The 24,384-nt window shown below is 38.3% G+C and overlaps 1 protein-coding gene across 1 annotated transcript; it reads right to left on the reverse strand.

Annotated features, from left to right (window-relative positions):
* Window positions 1-3,095: 3,095 nt before the first annotated feature.
* Window positions 3,096-22,425, reverse strand: LRRC34 (leucine rich repeat containing 34). Its single transcript, XM_060149968.1, has 12 exons — window positions 22,326-22,425; window positions 18,501-18,563; window positions 18,099-18,222; window positions 17,261-17,379; window positions 17,098-17,162; window positions 16,007-16,090; window positions 12,037-12,165; window positions 9,707-9,802; window positions 6,386-6,540; window positions 5,847-6,002; window positions 5,090-5,216; window positions 3,096-3,302 (listed from the first exon to the last, which is right to left on the reverse strand). The coding sequence occupies exons 1-12, from the start codon at window positions 22,423-22,425 to the stop codon at window positions 3,099-3,101; spliced, it is 1,422 nt and encodes a 473-aa protein (XP_060005951.1). The 3' UTR covers window positions 3,096-3,098.
* Window positions 22,426-24,384: the final 1,959 nt, after the last annotated feature.

Consider the following 24,384-nt stretch of genomic DNA (forward strand, 5'->3'; position numbering starts at 1 on the left):
TAATTTGAGCTGGATCTTAAAGGATGATTGCTAAGAGGAAAATGGAAGGAAATGTATAACATGTATATGATTGCAGATTTGCTCGTTACAATTCAGATGTGCAGAAGAAGGGGAATTTTCCTACAGAACTCTTGCACCCAGTGGGAAGTCTAGAAAAAAATTAACTTTTAGTCCTAGGCACTTTAAAACCTAATCTGATACAAAGCAGCTAGAATTTATAATATCTTAAGGTAGTGCTTAAACATTTTGAAAATTGCTGTCTTATTTCTACCCTTTGTCTTCTCTCTAAAATGCTGTCCACATATATGGGGAGGAGAGGAGGCTTGCATGACAAAATGGCATCAGGGAAGACACTGTCTTCACCCTATTCTCTGAGCATCCTGCTGGCCTCTCATGCAATAGGCAACAGCTTGTAAAATATGTCATCAGGTTTTCCTTAGCCTGGTCAGAGCCCAGTAATTCTTGGCTGACCTGGCTTCACCTTAGTTCTCTTGGATGTGGAGAAGAGAGCTCTGAGACTTCTGCAAAAATGTCTCAAGCAGTCCCATGTAAGTCAGGTTGCAGGTTTAGCACATGCCACTCCACTGCAGGCTCCAGATAAGCCTACTTCCCATTTACCTATTTGCTTCCCACTCAGCTACCTTGTCAGTCTCCCCTTGGGAGAATAGAGGAACTTGTGGGTCCCCTCTGTAGTACAGAGGAACAGAGAGTAGCTTGGGAAAGCAAACTGCATTAGGAAGGTTTACTTTGATATGGCTGTGTCCTAGCCTGGGAGTATCTCTTCCAGAATCCTGTGGACTCCTCTACTACCCAGCATATTATGGAATACTTCAAAACAATGAAAGCTGAATAGACACTGCTACATTAAACAACATGAACGACTTGTACTAATATAATGTACAAAAAAGTCTGACACAAAGCGTATATATACTGTATGATTCCATTTATATAAAATTCCAAAACATGCAGAACTACTCTGTGATGTTAGACATCATGATAGTGGTTGTCTATTGGAAGATGGTTGGAGGTGGTTCTGGGGAAGCTTATGGCATTTACTATCTTTATCTGGGTCCTGGTTAACACAGATGGGTTAACTTTGTGATAATTCATCTCGCTATTCACTTAGATACTTCCATTTAAAAGAAGTATATATTAAAGAAACTAATTTGAAGAAAGAAAACCAGAGCATTGGTTTTCAAACTTCAGTGAGATTAAAGATGACCTGGATTGAAAAACTGCGGATTCCCCAGACTGTCCTCAGAAATTCTGATTCAGTAGCTCTCACTCTAAGAATCTGTATTTTTAACATTTGCCCCAGGTGATTCTGATGCTCCATACTTTAAAAAATGCTGATTTAGTATCTTCAGTTTGAACTGTCTTTACTCTTTGGACAGATGTTCAAGTGTCTGTGACAGAAGTCTGTCATAGTGTTTCTCAAGTCTGAGTTTATTGGCTATCTAATTGCTAGGAGTAGCATTTCCTCACCAGCTTAATGTTTTCCAAATGTAATGACAGTTGTTAGAAATGTTTGTATTTTTTCCTACACCATGGTTTTCTTGCACTCACTGAATTCTGCAGTTTTTCAAATTTGATCAAAAGACAAAATTTTTTTAAATTTCCTATTGCATTTTTAACACTATAGACATGACTTTCCTCGGACACACAACTTTTTTTTAGATAGTTAATTATTTCTAGCTATATTCAGCATGTAATAATGTAAAAGAACTTGGTAAAAAACAGCTAGTCTTTATATCTGCAGAGGAGAGATCTTAAAGTGGAAAGAAAGTAAGATCTGAAACATGTAGAGAACACTGGAAACTAAAGTTTGATAAAAGCTAATAACTAAGTAAAATAAGATTCATCTCTCTGAAAGCATGAGAATGGATTTGGTAAGGCATTTAGGTCTTTTCTGGCTCAGTAGCTCTAGAACATTAAATGTAAATCATGGCTCATATAATTTATTCAGATGTTCTTCCCATTTCATAACCACCACCACCATCTGTGCCACCCCTTCATCACCACCACCCCAGTTTCCCCAGGGAGTATGGAAGTGTGGTATGAGGTGCTGAATATAAGGAAAAACCTGTTAAACTTTAAGAATCATTAAGTAGTGAGTAGGGCATATTTAATTCTTTAATCTATTAAAGGAATGGACAATGACAGATGTGGGGGTTTTCTGTAATGTTAAATTTTTTGAATAAATACAGCTGTGATTTGAGGAATTCCCAGTACTTTAAGTGAAGGCCAATACTTTGACAACTGTAAAGCTATCACCTTTATTCCTCTCAACATTTAGAGACAGATGGTTTTTCCATTTAGACTGCAGAACTTCAAGTAACCTCTTTAAATTGTTCACATAAAATTTTTTTTCTCACACTTTGCCAGCTTTAGCAGTAATAAATCATTCAGATTAAACAGTTAAGTGGTATGTATGAATTAATTTGTGAACATGGGTGTGTAATCAAAGGATCGTGGTGTCTGTTGCCTCTTCATAGAAATTTTAATTTGAAAACAGGATTGACCACAGACAACAGTAATTGTTTGCCATCAAATCATGAAAATGTTATTGGCATCCTCCAAAAGAGAGAATTATCTTTTTTAAAAGTTCACTGGCAGCACTGACTTGTTTGGAAAGTATACATTTATATGTATTTGTATATGTATATATATATTTGCCTGTATTTGTGAAATTGTATCAATACCCATTTGTAAAATACCTAAAATACTTTTTCAACCTCTAAACCCCTTGACAGTCCCTGGAATCTGCCACCTGAAACCTTTTTACCACTTCATGACAACTTTCAGTTAGGATACCTATAATGACCTTTCCTTGTATGCTACTTTACTCTTTGGGTATATTTTCTTTATAAAAAGAAATTAGTTCCTTGATTTCCTTCTCCAGGTGTTCAAATTTTAGTCCCTCTTTTGCTAAATTTCTTTGAAAAAATTACACTACTCAGTTTTTCACAATGGACAGTTACTCACAGTTTAGTATCTCTTTTCATTGTTCTAATTTACGAAAGAAAATTTAATAGACAATAAAATGTAATCTCCGTGAAGAGTAATAAGACAAATATATGAAAATTAAAGCTTGTTTTTCATAGATATTGACCTACTGGTACAAGAGTAAGACCTGCATTAGATGATAGGCTGCAAGCTTCTCCATAACCTGGTGTCCAGTAATAATGCCTTTTAAGGCCATTGGAGACTTCTGCAAGGTACACGTGTCCATCCACCACATATGGCTCCACATCTGTATTGTCTGATTTTAGACGGCCCATGTGAATTAAATCTGAATATGCCTAGGATTTTTAAGAAAAACTGTATCATTAAGAAAACAGTTTATTCATTTTACAGTGCTTAAACAAATATCAACATTCAAATTAAATGTGATAATTTATAGTTTAAAATATTCTGTATAACACTGCTGAATTTTATTTTCCAGGCATTGTAGTTTTTATTAATTCCACACAATGTAATTACAATATTGCAAAACTTATTTCTACATTTTAACGTTATTAGGCATGTTTTGTTGTTTCATGACTCCCAGAGATAACAATTCTATGTATTACCAATTTTGTGGACCAAAGGTCTCATGGTCAAAATTTTCAAGTCCTAAGGTGACTGACTCATAAATAAGGATGGAGTGCTGTTGTATATGCCCTTGAAGATCCGATGACAGCCAGGGATCCATTTTTCAGCAAAATAAACAATCACAGATTTTGGCATACAACTGTATGGAGTTCATGGACCCTCTGAAGATAATCTATAGATTTAGGCTTAGACTAGAGACCATAACCATAGTATGAGATGCTGGCCTGGCTGGCCACTAATTATTTCTTCATTGTAGAATTTTCTTTGTATATCTCTTATGGATCATTGATATCTACATAAAAGTGTCGTACAAACACGTTAAACTAGTTTGTCAGTAAGGTTGCGATTATAGAGAAAGGCAGAAATTAGACAGTAAAAGATTCAAAAGTCTAGTTGCTTTCTGCTGTAGCTTGTCATTAGTAGTTCCAACTCAGCTCAGCCTCTAGTGTATAGAATGTGGATATGATGTTTTTCTGAAATCAAGGGGTTTTTTTTTCTTTTTCTTTTTTTTTTTGCGGTACACAGGCCTCTCACTGTTGTGGCCTCTCCCGTTGCGGAGCACAGGCTCCGGATGCACAGGCTCAGTGGCCATGGCTCACGGGCCCAGCTGCTCTGCGGCCTGTGGGGTCTTCCCGGACCGGGGCACGAACCCGTGTCCCCTGCATTGGCAGGTGGACTCTCAACCACTGTGCCACCAGGGAAGCCCAAGGATTTTTTTTTTTAATAGTGTACATTTTATTAGCCTTTTTAGTGATAGAATTCTGGTTAGTCTTTTGGCAATTTTTGAGAATTCTAACATATATATATAATTTTTTTTTTTTGGCTGTCTTGGGTCTTTGTTGCTGCGCGTGGGCTCAGTAGTTGTGGCTCACCGGCTCTAGAGCGCACGGGCTCAGTATCTGTGACACACGGGCTTAGCTACTCCGCGACATGTGGGATCTTCCCGGACCAGGGCTTGAACCCATGTCCTCTGCAGTGGCAGGTGGACCCTTAACCACTGTGCGACCAGGGAAGTCCCCTAACATCTTGTTTTTCTTTCTCTTCTTTCCAAATGAAAACTATTTGTTACTATGCCTTTTGTGTGTGTTGAAAGCAGTATCAAGGGTTCTCTGTATTTACATAAGCAACACACCAAATATTTTGACAGCTTTTACTATATCTCTCTAAATTCTGTGTCTTGGTTTAATTATTGGGTAGCAGATTGGAGATTGTGCCACAGCAAATTTAAAATAAATCAACAATTGTGATTTAAAAAAACTTTGGAGAAATTGGGACTGTGTAATTCAGTGACCTTTATACTAATATGTAGTATTTGATATCTTTTCCTATTTCAACCACAAAACTTTCCAATAGCTAATTTTTAGGACTTAACATAAAATTTATCAAAACTGCAGTGTCTCGTTATACTTTGTAATCACGTCTAAGGCATCTGTATATAACATCTGACGTTATAGGGAAAACCCCAGAAAAAGCCTCAGTGAAGAAAAAAACTTACCACACATGTAGCTTCATCAAATTTGTTTCCCCAAAGGTAGATATTAGAGAGTGTGGGATTTGTTTTCATTGATTGTGAAAGTGCAACAAGTCCTTCTCCCTTTATGTTGTTGCTTACCACTGACAACCTTTGGAAAACCAAAAAGTAATAACCCTGGAAACCAACAGTTCTACAAAGAGAATGCGTAAGCTAGCAACAGCATTTATTACACACATTTTTTTGTGTTAAGTCTTAGCATTAAATACATTTAATGTATAATCAAAATATTGACCTAATAATTCCTAAAATCCAAGAAACTTAGTTTTCTAATTGGATACTTCATGTACCTAAGTAGAGCTACCTACATTTTGGAAATAAACAGCCTATTGTTTTCTATTTATTATTCAGTAAAGGTTTGGGGTGGATTACAGATATATTTTTCAAGATAAGGTCATCCAAGTAATATTTTCTTTGATTCATTCTTATTTTAGAGTCTTGATCATATTGAATGATTATAATTTTTCTGTTAGAATTCAGGATAAAATAATAAGAGTTTTCTCATTAATTTTAAGCAGTCATAACCGAATCAATCTAATTTTTAAGATTACTTTTGAAAAATAGAAGAAATTGAAATGTTTCCTGTAACTTAATATGTCAATTTAGATACTGAGTTTTCATATTTCACCATGAATCTTAAGAGGTAAGAGGTTTAAGGTTAATATTCTAAAAAATTTAAGGTTTTCTTTGTTATTTTGGTTAAGTATAAAACCATACTAACGCTTTAAGAGTCCTGTTGTGTGAAGCAAGAGTGTCACTGAGATAGTTTGCTCCTGCATTTTCTATTCTGTTAAAAGAAAGATCTATTACTTCCAGGGTAGTATTCTTTTTCAGTACATCGGCCAAACACACCATTCCATCCTGAGTTATTTTATTGCTGGGAAAGGAAAAATATGTAGTTATATTTGGAAATATGAAGTATTCTTTTATTCATAGAGATAGCATGCTTGAAAACTTATATAGTAATAAGTACTTTCTATTTTAGTTAAGATTTATTTTAATCACTCAATTTCCAAAAAGTTAATAAAAAGTTGCCATAAAATGTTGCTTCTATTCTGGTTTACATATTTAAATTGCTCTCGAGTTATTATATCGGTATAAGCCGAATAAATACTAAGGCTCAAGATAAAAAGTTGACAACAATGGCTGCATTTTCTAATTTTTGGAATTAGTTTCTAACAAAGAATCTTATCTACAGTGAATATTTACAGAGATTATTCCCATGATTTAACTCCTGAATTAATATATGTTATCACTTACCAGCTTACATCAAGGTAGCGCAGGCTTCTGTTCAGATACAGTGCATCACATAACTGTTTCATACCACAGTTTTTTATGTCATGCTTACACAGGTGTAGTTCAACAAGGCACTGATTTTCTTTCAACATGTGGCCTAGATGAACTGTGGACTCTTCCTAAAAATAGATAGTCTTTTTTCTAGAATATAATTTTGAAGCAGTACATGTTTATTCCAAACATGCAAAGTTATTTAAATTAGCTTTTTTAAAAGATTTTATCAGTTTTTTTATCAGTTTTATCAGTTTTATCAGTTTTTTTATCAGTTAAGACTATTATTAGTCTACAATTAGTCTACAAGCAATTTGTTTGGCATGGCTTTTTAAAAAAATCATTTTGCCACAAATATCTTTACTGTCTTAGAAACAGGCAGCAGGCACTAGTAAAGTGCAGTGACTAAGTGATTTAAGAGATGCTGGTTAAAAAAAATCATTACTAAAAAAGCAACAATCATCTCAGCAGGAAAAATAAATCAAAATAATTGGTCCCATGATTGAGCATGAGGGAATTCCCTGGTGGTCCAGTGGTTAGGACTTGGAGCTTTCACTGCTGGAACTCAGGTTCAATCCCTGGTCAGGGAACTGAGATCCCACAAGCTGCACGGTGTGGCCAAAAAAAAAAAAAAAAATTGAGCATGAAAGCTCCTTTACTGCTGTCCTCTCAAGACAAGGTGTTCTTGCCCCTTACAGATGTTTCTAAACTTTGCTCTTGATCTCCACTCTTTGTAGTTTTTAGACTCCCTCCCTCCCTTCCTCCCTTCCTTCCTTCTTCCCTTCCTCTGCTGCTTCCAGGCAAAAGGTATATAACCTCAGTGAGAATCTGAACATCAAGCACTTTAAATTTTTAACAGAATCAGAGCATGTCTTAAAATGAATGGGCCAAAGTATTTTATGATAAGAAGTCCTGATGCATTATTGCTGTTTTTATAAGTTTTATAGTCACTGGAAATGCTGATCATGGATAGCCATATATGCTCGAATTATCTAAAAGTACTTTGAGAAAAAATAAAAGTTAAATAAAATCATATAGCAATAGCAGATTGTATATGAGCTTTAAAATAAAACTGTCCAAATGCTAGCTTTACCTTGTACTAACTTTATCACTTTGGGCTAATTATTTCATCTAGCTGAGTCCCAGTTCCCTTTTCTATATAAAATAGGTAAAATTTTACTTCCCTCACAGAAGTAAATAAATTAACAGAAGTACCTGGCACAAAATTGGTGTTCCATAGAAAACCACAAAGCATTTATTATTGTTCAATATTCTATAATACGGTATCTGATTTAAGTTATTGCTTTGACACTGAAAATACATATGCAGAGGGAAGCTGTAGTCTGAAATCTTAAATGAAAACTGACCACTTACGAGGTCCAGTATTGCTCTGCATAGTGCTGGAGCAGAGGATATACTCAATACAGATATGATGTATGTCTTGACTGCATTTTTAGGTCAAGAAATTTGAAAGAGGGACCATCCTTATTAAGAAAGGGAACTAGTATCACAAATAGTAAAGGGTTTTTGGTTTTTGGTGTGTTTTTTTTTAGCTCCACTCAGTTTGTGGCTTAGTTTGGCCTAGGGTGGCACCTAGCATCAGTGTTTTTCTAAGCTCCCCGGATAATGAACAGTAAAACCCTTAAATGAAATAGGTTTGCTGGCTTGTATTTGGGAACAGCAGGTATGAGGAAGCACAAGAGGATTCTACTCCACAACCATTTAAGAGAATAGTACTGTCAGGGATAGAAGATGGTGGTTACCTTGGAGAGGAATAGAAAGCAGGCTAGTTTAGCTGACTGCCCAGAAGCACCAGGCTAAGAGCAAGGTCTGGGGCCTGAGAAAGAGCCCTGGGCTTTTTAAATTTTTATTTAATAATTTATTTCGGGCTGTGTTGGGTCTTTGTTGCTGCGCACGGGCTTTCTCTAGTAGTGGGGTGGGGGGGTGGGCCCTGGGCTTTCAATAACTATTCTCAGATGGATTTAGGAGTAATGACACTGCTCAACATTTAAAAGAGGGATTGTGCTTCTAATATAATTTCATATAGTTTAACATACTTCCTCAGGGCTTTAATCCGGAAAAGTTTGACTCAGCCTTCATATCTCTTAACATGTCCTCAATCTGAGAAGCTTCCCTGCCACCTCTCATCCCCCTGCATTGATTTCTATGTCTTTTCTCCTGCTCCCAAGGCACCCTGAGCATATCACTCTCCAGACTTGTGGATCTCCCTCCATGTGGACTGAAAAAAAGCTCTTTGAAAATGAGGGCTATGTGCTTTGAGATTATCCCTGGCACCAGCATTGTTTCTTGTTTAGGGTTGCATTCAAATATTTACTGAGTGAAGAATGAGAAATGAAGCAATTTACTGAATGCTTACTTAGAGCCAGGTATTTTGCTGGTCTTTAAAGTAGGTTCTTCTATTTGAGGATTCTGGTTGTCTTTTTGAGATTAAATTTGTAAACATGAAGCAATTAACATGATGTAAAATTCCAAAATTTTTTGTACAGGAAAGTACAGAGATAATTCAAAGGGAGAGATCTATGTAGACAACGAATGCAAAATATACTTACAAATATGAAAAATATTTTAAAAATATGGTTAATTCTCAGTTACTCATACTAATGGGGAACAGTGAAGTAGCTGATTTAAAGACCAAAGTCCTTGAACTTTTCTTTTAGTAGATATTCTGTTTTTGTTTAGACCAATAGTAAAACGAGTTCTTATTCCCTAGCATTTTGCTGATAAGAGAGGAGAGCCACCTAAGAGTGTTAAGGGGCAAGGAGAAGCCTTGAGAGTTGGAACCGTGTTTTTACCGTCTTTCTGTCTCTAGCCTGCAGCTTACCTGAAGCACCAAGTCCAGACCTCCCAGACTGCTATTCATATGCAATTTGCCATTATAGCTCAGGATTTCAAATGTAATGGTTCATCACATCAGTGTAACAAGAACAAACAAATCACAAAACAGTTCACACTGGGCTCTTATAATCCTCCAGCCTTTAAAACTTTCATCATTTATGCTTTCATCTTAAGCCCTCTGCCCCTCACAGGTTTACTCACTGAGAATGAGTTTATAAGAAAAATAGACGACATGTCTTCTGTTTAAATAAGCAACATCTAAAACCATATTTATAAAACTTTTACCAAGATTTTAAAATTTTCAAGTTTTTCTTTGTAAACAGTACTTTACGGTTCTAAAAATACAATGCATTCATGAATCTTGACATAACCTTCAGTAAGTAGTACCTTCATTTTATTCACATGTAGCCTTATTAACTGCTCACTTTGAATACATACCTGTTCACCATAAAGTATAGGTCGGTTTAGGTTTAATCCCTTAATTGTTTGGTTTTGAGTTAGGACTGTAGCGAATGCTATCACACTCTGCATTCCCTAAAAACAGGTAAATTCATTAAGGAAACTGACAAAGTATATAAATTAACCCCTAATATTTCAAGATCAGTAATCTGGATTCTGACAAATCAAAATCGTGTTTTTAAAAAGTTTAAGTAATTTCCTGATCCTTCAATTGTAGGTTGATCAAATTCAGAAATGAATTGTTACTGTGTTATTTTCTCTCTGCCCTGAAATCTGTAACATACATGGGGAGTTTCTTAAGGTTTCGTATCCATTTCCTCCGGTGTTTACCTCTAGGTTTGCTCCTAACCCCTCAAGGTTCTATGTGATGCACAGAAATACAGACATACACGTGGATCCCAGCTAGGGCTCTATACTACTTATAGTGTATATCCTTAATGCAGGCTTTCTTTTACATTCATACTAGTACTTTAAGTGTGTGTTTGTGGCAGGAAAGGGTTACTAATCACATTTTTCACTGCTGCTACAGGCCTCGTCTACCTATTGGAAGGGCCTAGTCCTCCGCCATCTCTGTGATGCACACACATCTAGTTGTTATGCCAGAAAACCTGGGCTTTCTTCCACTTCACCAGTCAGTCCTCTTACTCTCCTATCAGTTGATCAGCAAGTCTTACAGATTCTGCCTCCAAAAGATGTTTCAAATTAGTCCATCTCTGTAGCTACCACCCCAACGCCAGTCCTCATCACCCACCTGAATTACCGCAGAAACTGCCTAAGTGGTCACTGGGCTTCCTCTCACCACCCTCTAATTCCCCACAGAGAGACAAGAGTGATCTTTTACAAGCACCAATCATATCATGTCACCCCTCAACTTAAAGCCTTTCCATAATTTGCATTTAACTCCCTTTGTGTAGCTACTCTGGCTTTTTAGTTCTCAGACTCAGTATTTCATCATTCATGTACTCCCCTCATGATTTTTGCCATATCTGAGTATCAGTTTTACTCTTTACCTAATACTTTTCCATTAAATCAACTCACTTTTCACTTATATTTATTTTAAAACTGTTTCACTACCATAAATGGAAAGCCACAATCCCTTGAAATAAATAGAAAGCATTTGTAAAAATAAATATGTATTAAAATTACCTCAAATTATGTCAGTCAGTATGCTACCCATACCACACCTGGGGAAGCACTAACCTAGAGTCTGTGGTTTCTGGACCCCCTGCCTGGAATGTTCTGCCATGGACCCTCTTCAAGGGAGCTCTTTCTCATCCTTCACGACTCCTAAGTATGACCTCCTCAGGTCTTCAGGGAACCATCCTATCATGCATATTACCTTCTGCCCATTATCAGAGTACTTCGCCAACTTTGTAGCACTTTTCTCTAATTTACTGATGTTTTCCTAACTAAAATATAACCTTTATATGGGCAGAGATCATATCTGATGCACTCCTGTATCCTTAGAATCTAGAATTGTGACTGGTATGTGTAGACAATACACAGTTGACCCTTAAAGGGTCAAGGATCAACTGTGTACCTTGGTAGCCATGGATTCAAACAACCTTGAATCCTGTAGCAACTGTAGTATTTACTATTGAAAAAAATCTGCATATAACTGGACCCCAGCAGTTCAACCCGTGTTATCAAGAGTCAACTGTGTATTGGATTAATGCTTTCCCAAGACCATACTGGCTGCATCTACCCGCTTCTTAAGCTTTAGAGCCTATTACCCCAAAGAGCCTCCTTGGCCCATCTTACTGTTTTCCTGTCCCAGTAATTTTGCATTAACCTATTAAAAATAGGTTCCTAACAGTAGGCCTGAAGGTTTGAAGGCATGTTTGAGAAAATGAAGCCTAGAATTTGAAGACGTGCAAAACAGACAAACTTCTCATTATCAGTCCAGATGAAGGCTCAGAGCAGCTCTTAGCATCACCTTAGGTTTTATGCTATAACATAACTACTCACTGCAAAATGTTTCCATAAGTAAAAAATTTATATTATACAAATGAAGTAGTATTTGTTTAATTAAAAGGAACATAATCATCTTCTTTAGAAAATCCCATACAAGTTAAGAAGGGTAACAGATGGAAGTTTAGGAAGATTTTTATTACACTGGATATTCTTCCATAATATTATTATAATCTGATTCTTATTTAAAAAAATATTTTCTCTGATATTAGACCTTAGAGACAAGCTTAATCATTCATAAGACTGTCATTTAGCTGGTCTCTGACACTTCTCTGTGCTAGTTTCCAGGGAGAATGATCCAATATCTGAGTGACTATCTCATACCCAATTTTACTCACCAGATCACAGTCACCCAGATCTAATTTCTCTAAGGATGAATTAATTTGTAGCATTGCAGCAAAAAACATTCCACCCTTATTTTCAATCTTGTTTCCAGTCATTCTTAGGTGTTTCAGAGTTGTATTCTTCTGAAAAGGAAAAGAGGCAAAACTTGGTTAAAATTTTAACCCATCGAATTCTCTTTAGATTACATGAGTTAGGAGACTATATTACTATTTGCAGACTCATCAGTTTTTCATGGAGATAGAACAGGATATATTCCTTAAAGGTAACATTCAATTTCCCATAACAGATAAAAATCTAGTTTAATAGTTTAGTAGAAAGAATGCCCAGGAAATAGATACCAAAAATAATGACCAGTGAATGAAGCAGATTTTAATAACTTTCCTTTCATTAGAAAATCTATAAATTTATCTTCTAAGAAAATTATACCACCTTTTAAAATTGAGATGAAATTCACATAACACAAAATTAACCATTTTGAAATGTACAATTTGGGACTTCCCTGGCGGTCCAGTGGTTAGGACTCCATGCTCTCGCTGCTGAGGGCCTGGGATCAATCCCTGGTTGGGGAGCTAAGATCCCGCAAGCAGCACGGTGCAGAAAAAAAAAATAAGCAAGAAAATGTACAATTCACTGGATTTTACTACATTCGCAGTGCTGTGTAGCCATCACCTCTAGCTAATTCCAAAACATTTTTATCACCCCTAAAGGAGACCCTGTACCCATTAAGCAATCACTTCACATTCCCCCGTATCGTTTTGAAAGTGATACAATTTCTCAGACATTTGCAAAGTTTAATTCCTTCTCTTATTTCATTTCCTTTGATAAATCTTTCACAAAATTACAGACATTTCATTGTCCTAGTGAATAAATATCTGGACATACAAGTGTAAATAATTAACTTTAAAATTAAGTCAAACCCCTTTAAGAGTGGGAAGAAGGCAAGGATGTCCACTCTCACCACTTCTATTTGACATTGTACTGGAGGGTCTAGATAGGACAATTAGGCAAGAAAAAGAAACAAAAAAGGCATCCAGGTTGGAAAAGAAGTAAAACTCTTGTTTGCATATGACATGATCTTATATGTGGAAAATTCTAAGGAATCCACCAAAAAAAACCAAACCAAACCAAAACAAAAGCTGTTAGAACTAATAAATGGGGAATTCCTTGGCAGTCCAGTGGTTAGGGCTCTGTGTTCTCACTGCTGAGGGCCCAGGTTCAATCCCTGGTCAGGGAACTAAAATCCCACAAGCCGGCCAAAAAAAAAAAAAAGAAGAACTAATAAATGAGTTCAGCAAGACTGCAGGACACAAGATCAATATACAGAAATAACTGTATTTCCATACACTAGCAATGAACAATTCAAAAATGAAATTAAGAAAATTCCATTTATAATAACATCAAAAAGAATAAAACATTAGGAATAAATTTAACAAAAGGGCAAGACTTGCACATTGAAAACTACAAAGCATCAAAGCATGGTTGAAAGAAATTAAAAACAACCTAAACAGGGACTTCCCTGGCAGTCCAGTGGTTAAGACTCCGAACTTCCACTGCAAGATGCATGGGTTCAATCCCTGGTCGGGGAACTAAGATCCCACATGTTGTGCAATGTGGCCAAAAATAAATAAATATTAAAAAAGTAAAAAACTAAAATAAAAACAACCTAAGTAAATGGAAACACATCCCATGTTCCTGGATTGGAAGACTTAATATTAAGATGGCAATATTCCCCAAATTGATCTAAATATTTAAAGCAATGCCTCTCAAAATCCCAGTTGCATTTTTTGCAGAAATTGATAAACTGATCTTAAAATTCATGTGGAAATGCAAGGGACCCAGAAGAACCAACACAATCTTGAATAAAACAAAGAGGACTCACTTCTTGACTTTAAAACTTACTACAAAACTACAGTAGTCGAGATATTGTGAGACTGGCCTAAGGATAGACATATAGATTAAAAGAATAGAATGGAGAGTACAGAAATAAACCCTCACATTTATAATCAACTGACTTTCAACAAGGATGTCAAAATTAATGGGGAAAGAACAGTCTTAACAAAAGGTGTTGGGTCAAATGGATATCCACATGAAAAAGAATGAAATTAGACTCCTACTTCACATCATATATAAAAATTAACTCAAAATGTATCAGACAACTAAAAGAGCCAAATCAAAAAGCTGTTAAAAGAAAACGTAAGTGTAAATCTTCATGACTTTGGATTAGGCAAAGTCATGAAGTTGTAGCCTTCTTAGGTACATCACCAAAAGCCCAAACAACAAAAGAAAAAATAGATCAAATGAATTTTATCAAAATTAAAAAATTTTGTGCTTCAAAAGACACCACTAAGGAAGTTAAAGGCAACCTACAGAATGTGCGAAAATATTTGCAAATCACGTATCTAATAAGGGGCTCCAGAAAGGGCAAAAGATTTGAACAGATAGTTCTCCAAAGAAGATATACAAATGACTAATTAGCATATAAAAAGATACTCAACATCTTTATTCATTAGGGAAATGCAAATCAAAACCACAAAACCTCTTCATACCCACTAGGATAGCTCAAATCAAAGAGACAATACGGCTTCCCTGGTGGCGCAGTGGTTGGGAGTCCCCCTGCTGATTCAGGGGACACGGGTTCGTGCCCCGGTCCGAGAGGATCCCACACGCCGCGGACCCGCTGGGCCCGTGAGCCTTGGCCGCTGAGCCTGCACGTCCGGAGCCTGTGCTCCGCAACGGGAGAGGCCACAACAGTGAGAGGCCCGTGTACCGCAAAAAAAAAAAAAGACAATAACAAGTACTGGTGAGGATATGGAGAAATCAGAACACCCATACATTGTTGGTGGAATTGTAAAAAGGGACAGCCACTTTGGAAAACAGTTTGGCAGTCACTCAAAATGTTAAACAGAGTTTCCAAATGAACCATTTCACTCCTAGGTATGTACCCTAGAAAACTGAAAACATACATGCACAGAAAAATGTGTGCAAAAGTGGAAACCCAAATGTCCATTAACTAATGGGTGAACAAATGTGATATTTCCAAACAATGGAATATTACTTGGCAATAAAAAGAAATGAAGCATGTTATAACATGGATAAAATCTGAAAGCATTAGGCCAGTCACTAAAGGCCACAAACTGTACGATTCCATTTATAAGTGGCCAGAATCGGCAATCTACAGGTAGAAAGTAGATGTGACTGCCAGGTGCTGGAGAGTGAGAGAGAGAAGCACAGAGAGGGATTACTAACAGGTACAGGGCTTCTTTTTGGGGGGAAAATGCTCTAAAAACAGTGATGGTGCTGATGGTCACATAACTGTGAATATAACTGACTGTTGAACAACACAGGGGTTAGGGGCGACGACCCTCTGTGCAGTTGAAAATGAGTTTAACTTTACATTTGGCCCTCTGTATCCGAGGTCCTGCATCCTCAGATTCAACTGACAGTAGATTGTGTGGTACTGCAGCATGTATTTAGTGAAAGAAATCTACATATGAGTGGACCCATACAGTTCAAATCTGTGCTGTTCAAGGGTCCACTGTATTCAATATACTAAAAAAACACCGAATTGAACACTTACAAAGGGTAAATTTTGTATATGTGAATTATATCTTAATAAAGCTCTTTATGTTTTTATTCTCTATTTTTTTAACTGAAGTATAGTTGATTTACAATGTTGTGCTAATTTCTGCTGTACAGCAAAGTGACTCAGTTATACACATATATACATTCTTTTTTTATATTTTCCATTATGGTTTATCCATAAAGCTGTTTATTTTTAAAAATGAGTTCAAAAGTGCTCATGTAATGTCCAGATTTTAATAAATTGAAGTGAAATAAAAAATATACATTCGCACAATATTAAAATAAGTTGACATTAACATTTGTTTCTGTTGGTTCCAAGCTAAAACTAAAGAAGTTAAAATTCCCAAATAAAATGTTAGTTTGAGGTATACGAATGCTTACATGTAGTGCTTTAGCAATCAGTTCTCCACCTTCAGGCCCGATGTCATTAAACATAAGGTTTAAGTAAATGAGATTATGTTGTTTCTAAAATAAGGAGAGAAAAGAAGCTATTACATATATATTATTAGAAATCAATAATATGTAAGAGCTGCTTTTTAAGTAAAAGTGTTTACCTCCAAGAAAAATCTTTATAACCAGGAAATTTCAAGGTCCAGCAAAAGAAAGGACCATTAAGGGAAAAAATCAACATGATCATTTAAACAAATATAATGGCAATATAAAGAAAAGAACTATATTCATTTTTGATCAATGATTCAAAGTATGGATGTGCTTTATGTACTTAACCATAGTGTATGAGTTTGCAAAAGATGACTCAGGAGGCTCTAGGTACCAGCTCTACTGAGACCAAATACACAAGTGGGTTTTTAGTATATTTCAAGTGTTATAAATATGGCACAGAGTCAGGACACTTGACATTTTGCAAAACTAATGTTTTGTGTGTGTGTCATTAGACTAGGTGATTTCACCGTAAACAGAACTAAGAATATTTTGATGACGATGCTTTTGCAGCATTTTTATTTGTGGTTGATGAAAATAACTTGGTTACTTCACTTTTTTTTTTTTAATCCTCACTCTGTCCTTACATTGTGTGCCATTTCATGGACATGAGAATTTTAAGTTCATTTTAAGCTCATTAGAAGCACTTGTAGCAGATGAGAATGGAACAAATAGGAAATTAAAAAGCCAATTTAAGGGAAGGATAAAAAATGATATATGCTGCTTTAAACATTTTATTTTAACTGAAAATACAGACATACATACGTATGTGCCAATCTTCTGAGGTTGAAACAAAGCCTTTTCTTTAACGACACCTATTCTGATTGGTGGGCCACACTGTCTTTCGCAAATAAAATGCAACCATAAAACAGCATTTCAGCTTGGGTATCTCCAAAGTGAAGTCTGCAATAAAGGGTTAGCTTAGCAGGCTAGGGGTGCTGAAACCCTGCACGTTCCAAAGAAAGGGCTGGTTCTTAACTGGGTCATGGGAGAAAAAAAAAATTAACCAAGAACATTTTGTAGTAAAATAATACCTGAAGCAGTTCTGCAGCATAGGATGCACCAACATCACTTATGAGGTTATATCTAACATCCAAACCTGAAGAACACAGATGAATAGAAGCTGATATTCCTTCTAGTGAACACTTAAAATCAGGAAAATGAAAGCTGGAAGGAATGATTCTTAAGGAGACATACCATTAATGTATGGATTATTCTTTAAAATTCTGCAAAGAATCCAAAAATCTTCACCTGTTACTCTTTCTACTGGCATTAAGCGACAGTTACCAGCAACATTTAATGTGATTCCTGCCAATCTGTTAAAATATAAAAAAGAAATCCAGTAAAGAAATAAAAGTATTTTTCCTTCATGTTTAGTAACATCATGGATAGAATTTACTGGAACCAAGTATGTACCACAGTACAGGTTTATATCAAGTAACTTAAAACTACTGAATATGCTACAGCTTTTGCAAAGCACCTTAATATATGCATAGTTTAGGGCTTCCCTGGTGGCACGGTGGTTGACCGTCCGCCTGCCGATGGAGGGGACGCGGGTTCGTGCCCTGGTCCGGGAAGATCCCACATGCCGTGGAGCGGCTGGGCCCGTAAGCCATGGCCGCTGAGCCTGCATATATATATATATATATATATATATATATATATATATATATATATATACACACACACACACACACACATATGTGTGTATATATATATATATATATATATGCATAGTTTAATTTCTCAACCACAAGAAAACCAAAGTATTCCCACTTGACAGATAATGACATTGAAGACTTCAATGATTTGCATAAGTAAACCCAGCTCACAGGAGTTAAGGACAAATCTGGAACTCAGTAAACTCCACTACCTCCAAGACCTAACTATGTCAATCATCTGTGCTGAATCAAAAAGTATGTCCACTTTATCAAGTATTTGCAAATGGCTTTCAAATCACTCAGTGTTCCAGTATTTTCACACAGATGAATATCAGTGAATGTTACTGATGTGATCAAGTATTTGTCTTCCTTACCCCTTTTCAATTTCTTCATCCACTTTTTGGAGTATATGCAACATAAAAGGTTTAATTTCCTGGGACTTTTCCACACATAGCTCATAATAATATTCCTGTAGACCGCCAATAGGTTCTGCAGCTTCTGAAAAATAAATGCGTTACCCTTCATCACATATACATTATCCCAGGAGCTTCCCCCCCGCCAAAAGAAAATCAAACTTCTTTCAAAGATACAAATGTGTGCGTATAGAGTTGAGGGCAGGGTGAAGAATAGGAGATGACGTTAAGAATACAGAAAGGGAAGAAAAATAAGAAGGAATGGGAGAGAAGAAAAATGCTGTTTGGAGAACTAGGGCCATAGAAGTACCCACTGAGGGTGGGCAGACACTAACTTCGAAGTGACACAAAGGGAGAACTAACCTCTGTTATGTAACAGGCCTGGCAGCTGAGGAAAATGATGTCCAGAGAAATTACGTATTTTGCCTAAAATCATACAGATAAATAAGGGCAGAGTACAGAATCATACTGACTCCAAAGTCTCTTCCTACTCTGCTATAATGGGTTAGGGTGACTCAAGGTTGTTTATCATGGCTTCAAACAAAGACAATTTTATCACAGAGTCTAAACTCAAAAGGGATCTGAAAAATCACCAAGTCCAACAGGCTTCTTGGAGACCCTCTATACAATGCACGTTGATGGCATTTGAATACAGCTCTGTCTGTGCTTCCCAACACCAAGTTGAGGCCTAGCTCACAGAAGCACTTCACCTACCCAGGCCTTCCATTTCCTCTTTCTAAAGGTGATTTTCCCTGTCCAGTCCTTAGTAAGGAAGACAGAAACAAAACAGGAGTTAACTTGTTCCTCTGTTATACCTGCACTTTTCCTTAATGGTCTTATTATTTTCGATATTACTTTTTAAAAAATTTTTATTGGAGTATAGTTGATTTACAATGTTGTGTTGGTTTCAGGTGTACAGCATAGTGAATCAGTTATACATATACATATATCCACTCTTTTTAAGATTCTTTTCCCATATAGGTCATTACAGAGTATTGAGTAGAGTTCCCTGTGCTGTACAGTAGCTCCTTATTAGTTATCCATTTTATATACAGTAATGTGTATATATGAATCCCAGTCTTCCAATTTATCCCTCCCCCCTCCCCTTCGCTATTACTTTAAAAGCATCCTTTTTGAGGCCCAGGCCTTCTTGGGTAGAAGGTATGCTGACACTTTTCTTAGAAGCACACACCACTGTCTGTATTTTCTGTCCTACCTTTTCGGTATGTCTCTTTAAGAGTCCATGCTCAGATATCACTACTCAATCAGCCTGAGGTCTTTAGGATCCAGCTTCTCTAAGTCTCTACATCTCAAAGATCTTATTTGCTGAGTGGATTTCTGCACTATATGAACTAAAGAGTTTGCTAAACAAATATGCAAAACAAGATTTAAGATGAGGAACATCATATTACAAGTGCAAGCAAATAAACTTTTCTTATAGTTTTTTAAAATAAACTTTAAAAAAATAAATTTAGGGGACTTCCCTGGTGGTCCAGTAGTTGGGACTCTGTGCTTTCACTGCACTGCAATGCAGCCCAAATAAATAAATAAATAAATTTAACCCACACTATTTCAGATAACTTGGAAATTTCAATATCAAAAAGAAAAAAGAAAAGAAAAGAAACATTCATCAGCAATCCCACTACCAAAGAACCACCACAACTGAGGTCTGGGGCTATTTCTTCCCTATAATTTTTCTTTTTCTATATCCTTTTTTTCTTAAGTTAACATTGTGAGCAGCTTTCCCATATCATTAGATATTCTCTGAAAATTTTTAATATCAGCATAATTTCTGTCTTGTGGATAGATGTATATAAGAAATCTTTCACTTACCAGATATAAAATAGATAAACAACAAGGACCTACTATATAGCACAGGGAACTATATTCAGTATCTTGTAATAGCCTATAATGGAGAAGAATGTGAAGAAGAATATACTTATATATACATATGTATAACTGAATCACTGTGCTATACACCTGAAACTAACACAACATTGTAAATCACCTACAATTTAAAAAATTTTTTTAAAGAAATCTTTCACTTACTTTAGGAAATTTTCATGTATTTAAATAATACTTTAGCGCAATATTTCCCAAATTGTGTTTTGTGGAATACTAATCTACAAGATGCTCCAAATAGAATAGGTTTTACTGTCAAATAAGTTTGGGAAATGATGAATTGAACAATGCTAAACAGATTCCTATCTACAACACTTCTCAGGACATTTAAAACTCTCAGGTGCTCAAAGATTCCTCAGATTGTTGAGCCTGGCGGGGAGGGAGGTTAAAAGTGCTCCCAGACTTAGGACTTTCGTGACCATGGTTAACATGGAATGCAATCCAAAAAATGCTAGTTTAGCGTCCTCAACAGAAAACAAAGCAAGTAGATCTCAAATGGATTTACTTCCTGGAGCTGGGCTCCCACTGGGTTTCTTTCCTCTCTTCTGGCTACTACTTTCCTCGGTATTAAAAATGTTAAACAAAATTTCAGAAATAGACACCTGATTGAAATAAAGACGTGTTTATTTGGGGTTTGTTAGGACTGCAACCCAGGAGACACAGATCCAAGAAGCACTTGAACTGTGTTCCACCAGACTGCAAAATGGTGGGGGCTTATAAATGCAAAAAACCCACAAGGTTACATAAATTGTTTGTCAAGAATTAGGATTGGAGCTGGCAAGAAGTAAGGGTGCTTGGTAAGCAAGGACTGGTTAGGAGTCTGAAACAATTACAAAATTGCGAAGGTGGGGGTAATTTGAAACTACAAGGTTGCAACTAGCAGCTGCTAGCAGATTCTGTTTTGAAAACAGCCGGTAGTGTCCTTGAGTCTGATACAGTTTAGAGAAAATTCAAGTTCTCAGTGATGAAGGAATGCATCTGAAATCATATCCACAATGGCCACTTGGCTCCATGTTGCATGCCTGTACCACAGTTACTCCATTTTGATTTCTAAACGATCTTAAGTATGTCATCAAGGAAGAGAGGATTGCCCTGAGAATTTCTCTGACGTTCATTCTGCCTGCCCTCAGCTGGCATGACCGTATCCAGGACATGCAGACAGACAGACTTACAGGTCATGTTTTTGTGAAGACATGAAGGAATCTTAGATTACAAGCTAAATATAGCTAAAGAAATTTACAAGAATATTTGTATTTAATTACCTGGCCATGGATGTCGATTATTTTAAAGCTTCAGCTATATCTTTCTGCTACTCTCTCTTTTATTTAAAATTCACCTAAGTATTGTATGTCAGGATTCTACGACACCAATAATTTATTTCCTATAGTGTATTCATATTAGGAGAAAATAATAAACCAGTCTGCAAAGTGTAAAGCAAAGCCTAGGAATAACCAATTACACAAGAAAATGTCAAGACTCTAACCTAGATTTCATTTTTAATCCACACCGGAGTCTTGAATTCCAAATAATTTTTACTTAACAGCCTGTTTAAAAAATTCTAGTTAAGGGCTCGTTTTGGAGGTGGTTCCCAATGCCCTCCTATACTGGAACAGCCAAGTACTGGGAAATCCAAGGGTTGAGGGTGTCATACTTGGGTGCCTATCCAGAACGTCTGTGTGACGCTGAACAAGTTACTTAAATTCTTCGATCTTAAATTTCCTCTTATGCTAAAAGCAGAGTATATCAATGCTCATCTCATGGTGCTTTGAGGAATACGAAGGCTTCTGGCACAATTCCATATCTACAACAAGTGTCCAAAATGGAAATGGTGGAGGGAGAGGGCGTTCACACGATACCCAACTTGCTACCGGATAATTCATGGGTGCAGAAATACTTAAAACCGAGCTGGCGTCGAGGTGCAAAGAGCGGTTTCCAGACCCTCTCGCCCACGTGGGCCCTGCTCTCTGGAGACTGCACAAAAAGGGGCCCAAGAAGTATATCCAGACAACCTTCTCAAAGACCGTAAGAGCAAAGCGACACACACAATTTAGTACTTCAGGACAACCCACCGCGCGAACAGCGTACCCGCTGCGGGAACTTGGGGTTCCGCTCCCGCCTGCGTTTGGGGGCGCCCCGAAGTTCCGGCCACAGCTGGGGTTCCCAGGGGCACCCTCCCGCCGGACCACCTCTGGCCCGAAGTCTGCTCGAAGGAATGGGCCTGGCCCCGACGGCCCTCGCGCGTTTTGTCCGGGCCAGGCCGGCGCCAGAGGACCCTCTATTTCTTACCGCTACCGTCGGCCGCCGCCCACGCCGGAGTAGGGGTCGTAGATGGGGCGGAAGGTGGGGTCCGGGACTCAGGCCTGGCCTCCTGCGGGCTACGCTGCATGCTCTCTGCATCCCGCGGGCCGCAGCAGCGGCGTTGTCATGACGACCGCGCGCGTGCGCCAGCCGCCCCAGGCAGCCAACGATCTGCGCCGGGAGCGGATCCACCGCGCGACCCTGAGCGCCGGAACCAGCCGGCTGTGGCGACCTTCGCCATTACTCCCTTGGTCCCTGAGGCCTGATTGGGCGGGCAGTGACCGCCGATGCTATGTAGGCTCCTAGGTCACCCCGTCTGGGTCCAGGTCACCTGCCCTGGGTTAAAGACACACTGAGGGAGGGCACCCTGGCTCCTTTGCAGGAAGAAGTTCTCGAGGTTTAGGGGGCCCAGCTGATGGGCTAGGGCCCGGGGATACAAAGACGATTATGACACAGTCCTTTCCCCAAAGTGTGCACATACCTGCGGAGGCCAGGCGCAAAAGCACAGAGTGGCACTAGCACAGATAGGGCGCGAAGGTAAGGGAGCATAAAGAGGCTTGTCGATCAGTCTTGTGGAGGGGTGGGGGCATCAGGGAGGGCTTCTTGGAAGAGGTATCATTCTGACTGGCCGGGGTGAACCTGCCAGAGGGCAAAACTGCTTTGTGCGTTTCTGGAGATGTGCAGGTTCTTGGGGCTGCCCAGATGAGCCCAGACTGTGTATTGGGGGCGAAGGGGGAGCTGTGTGGCAAGCGAGGCCAGATCCACGTGGAGTCCTGTGCATCCTCTGAGAAGCAGAGCTGTTATGGGGCAGGGCGCTGGGAGCTCTCAATTGGGGAACAGCTGATGGAGGATGGATTTGACACGACCTAGGGGAGATGCAGTATGAAGCAGCTCAGGAGAGATCATAAAGCATCAGCTAAGACTGGACTTTGGGGAATGAGAAGGAGACAGAACCCAGCGATAGTTACAGGGTAACATGTTCAGGATTTGGTACTTGGGCCTGGGGGAGAGAAAAAAAGGAAGGAGGGAAGGAAGGCCCTCTATTTGGGGTTACCATAGATCGAAGAGAAGTGGAAGGCCCCTGTAGAGCAGCGGTCCCCAACCTTTTTGGCACCAGGGACCGGTTTCGTGGAAGACAATTTTTCCACAGACGGGGGTTGGGGGGGGAGGTATGGGGGGTGAAAGGGGCGGGGGATGGTTCAGGCGGTAACGTGAGCGATGGGGAGGGCAGATGAAGCTTCGCTCACTCACCGCCACTCATCTCCTGCTGTGCGGCCCGGTTCCTAACAGGCTGCGGACCGGTACCGGTCCATGGCCCCGGGGGTTGGGGACCCCTGCTGTAGAGGACTCTGGAACCAGTCAGAGACTCCTTGGCCTGAGCAAAGGTGTAAGGAAGATCCTCAAGGTAAAAACTGGCCAGTTAGGAAGACAGTTCAAAGGTGAAAAACAAAATGTCTGAGTCCTCTCTCCTTCCCACTACCCCACCAGCCAATTCCAGACCACCGCTCCACTGCCAAGAAATTGTGCCAGGCAAGGCAGAGGTCTCTTGAAACCCTGTGCCTCAAGAGATCTTTAAGCATCACCCACAGATTTTAAGCATCACTTGTATTTCTTCAGATTACACATGATGATGATAGAAAAGATGATAGATGATGAAGATGATAGAAAATTCACTTGTATTTCTTCAGATTACACATGATGATGATAGAAAAGACAATTATATTTTCATTTATCCCACGTGCTACCAACAAAGTTGAGAGGTAGCCTGAAATACTCAAGTGTGAGTGTAGGTGCAATTCAGCACCCGCCCTTCCCTATTCCTCCCTTAAAGTATTTTGAGTTAAGAAAATAGGGGAAAGAGAGGTTGAGGATTAATTAATTGCTGCTCCAGGGGAAGGGAAGAATACTCTTCCAAAGGAGCAAGAAGGGCAGAATTAGACTTTTGTTCTAGAGAGTGACTAACAAACAGGGTCAGAACAGAATAAACAGGAAAGAGCTGCTTTAACCAGGCAAACGGCACTACAGCACTGTTCTCCCCGTCTGCCTT

This window comes from Lagenorhynchus albirostris, chromosome 5 (genome assembly GCF_949774975.1).
Source record: "Lagenorhynchus albirostris chromosome 5, mLagAlb1.1, whole genome shotgun sequence".
NCBI lineage: Eukaryota > Metazoa > Chordata > Mammalia > Artiodactyla > Delphinidae > Lagenorhynchus > Lagenorhynchus albirostris.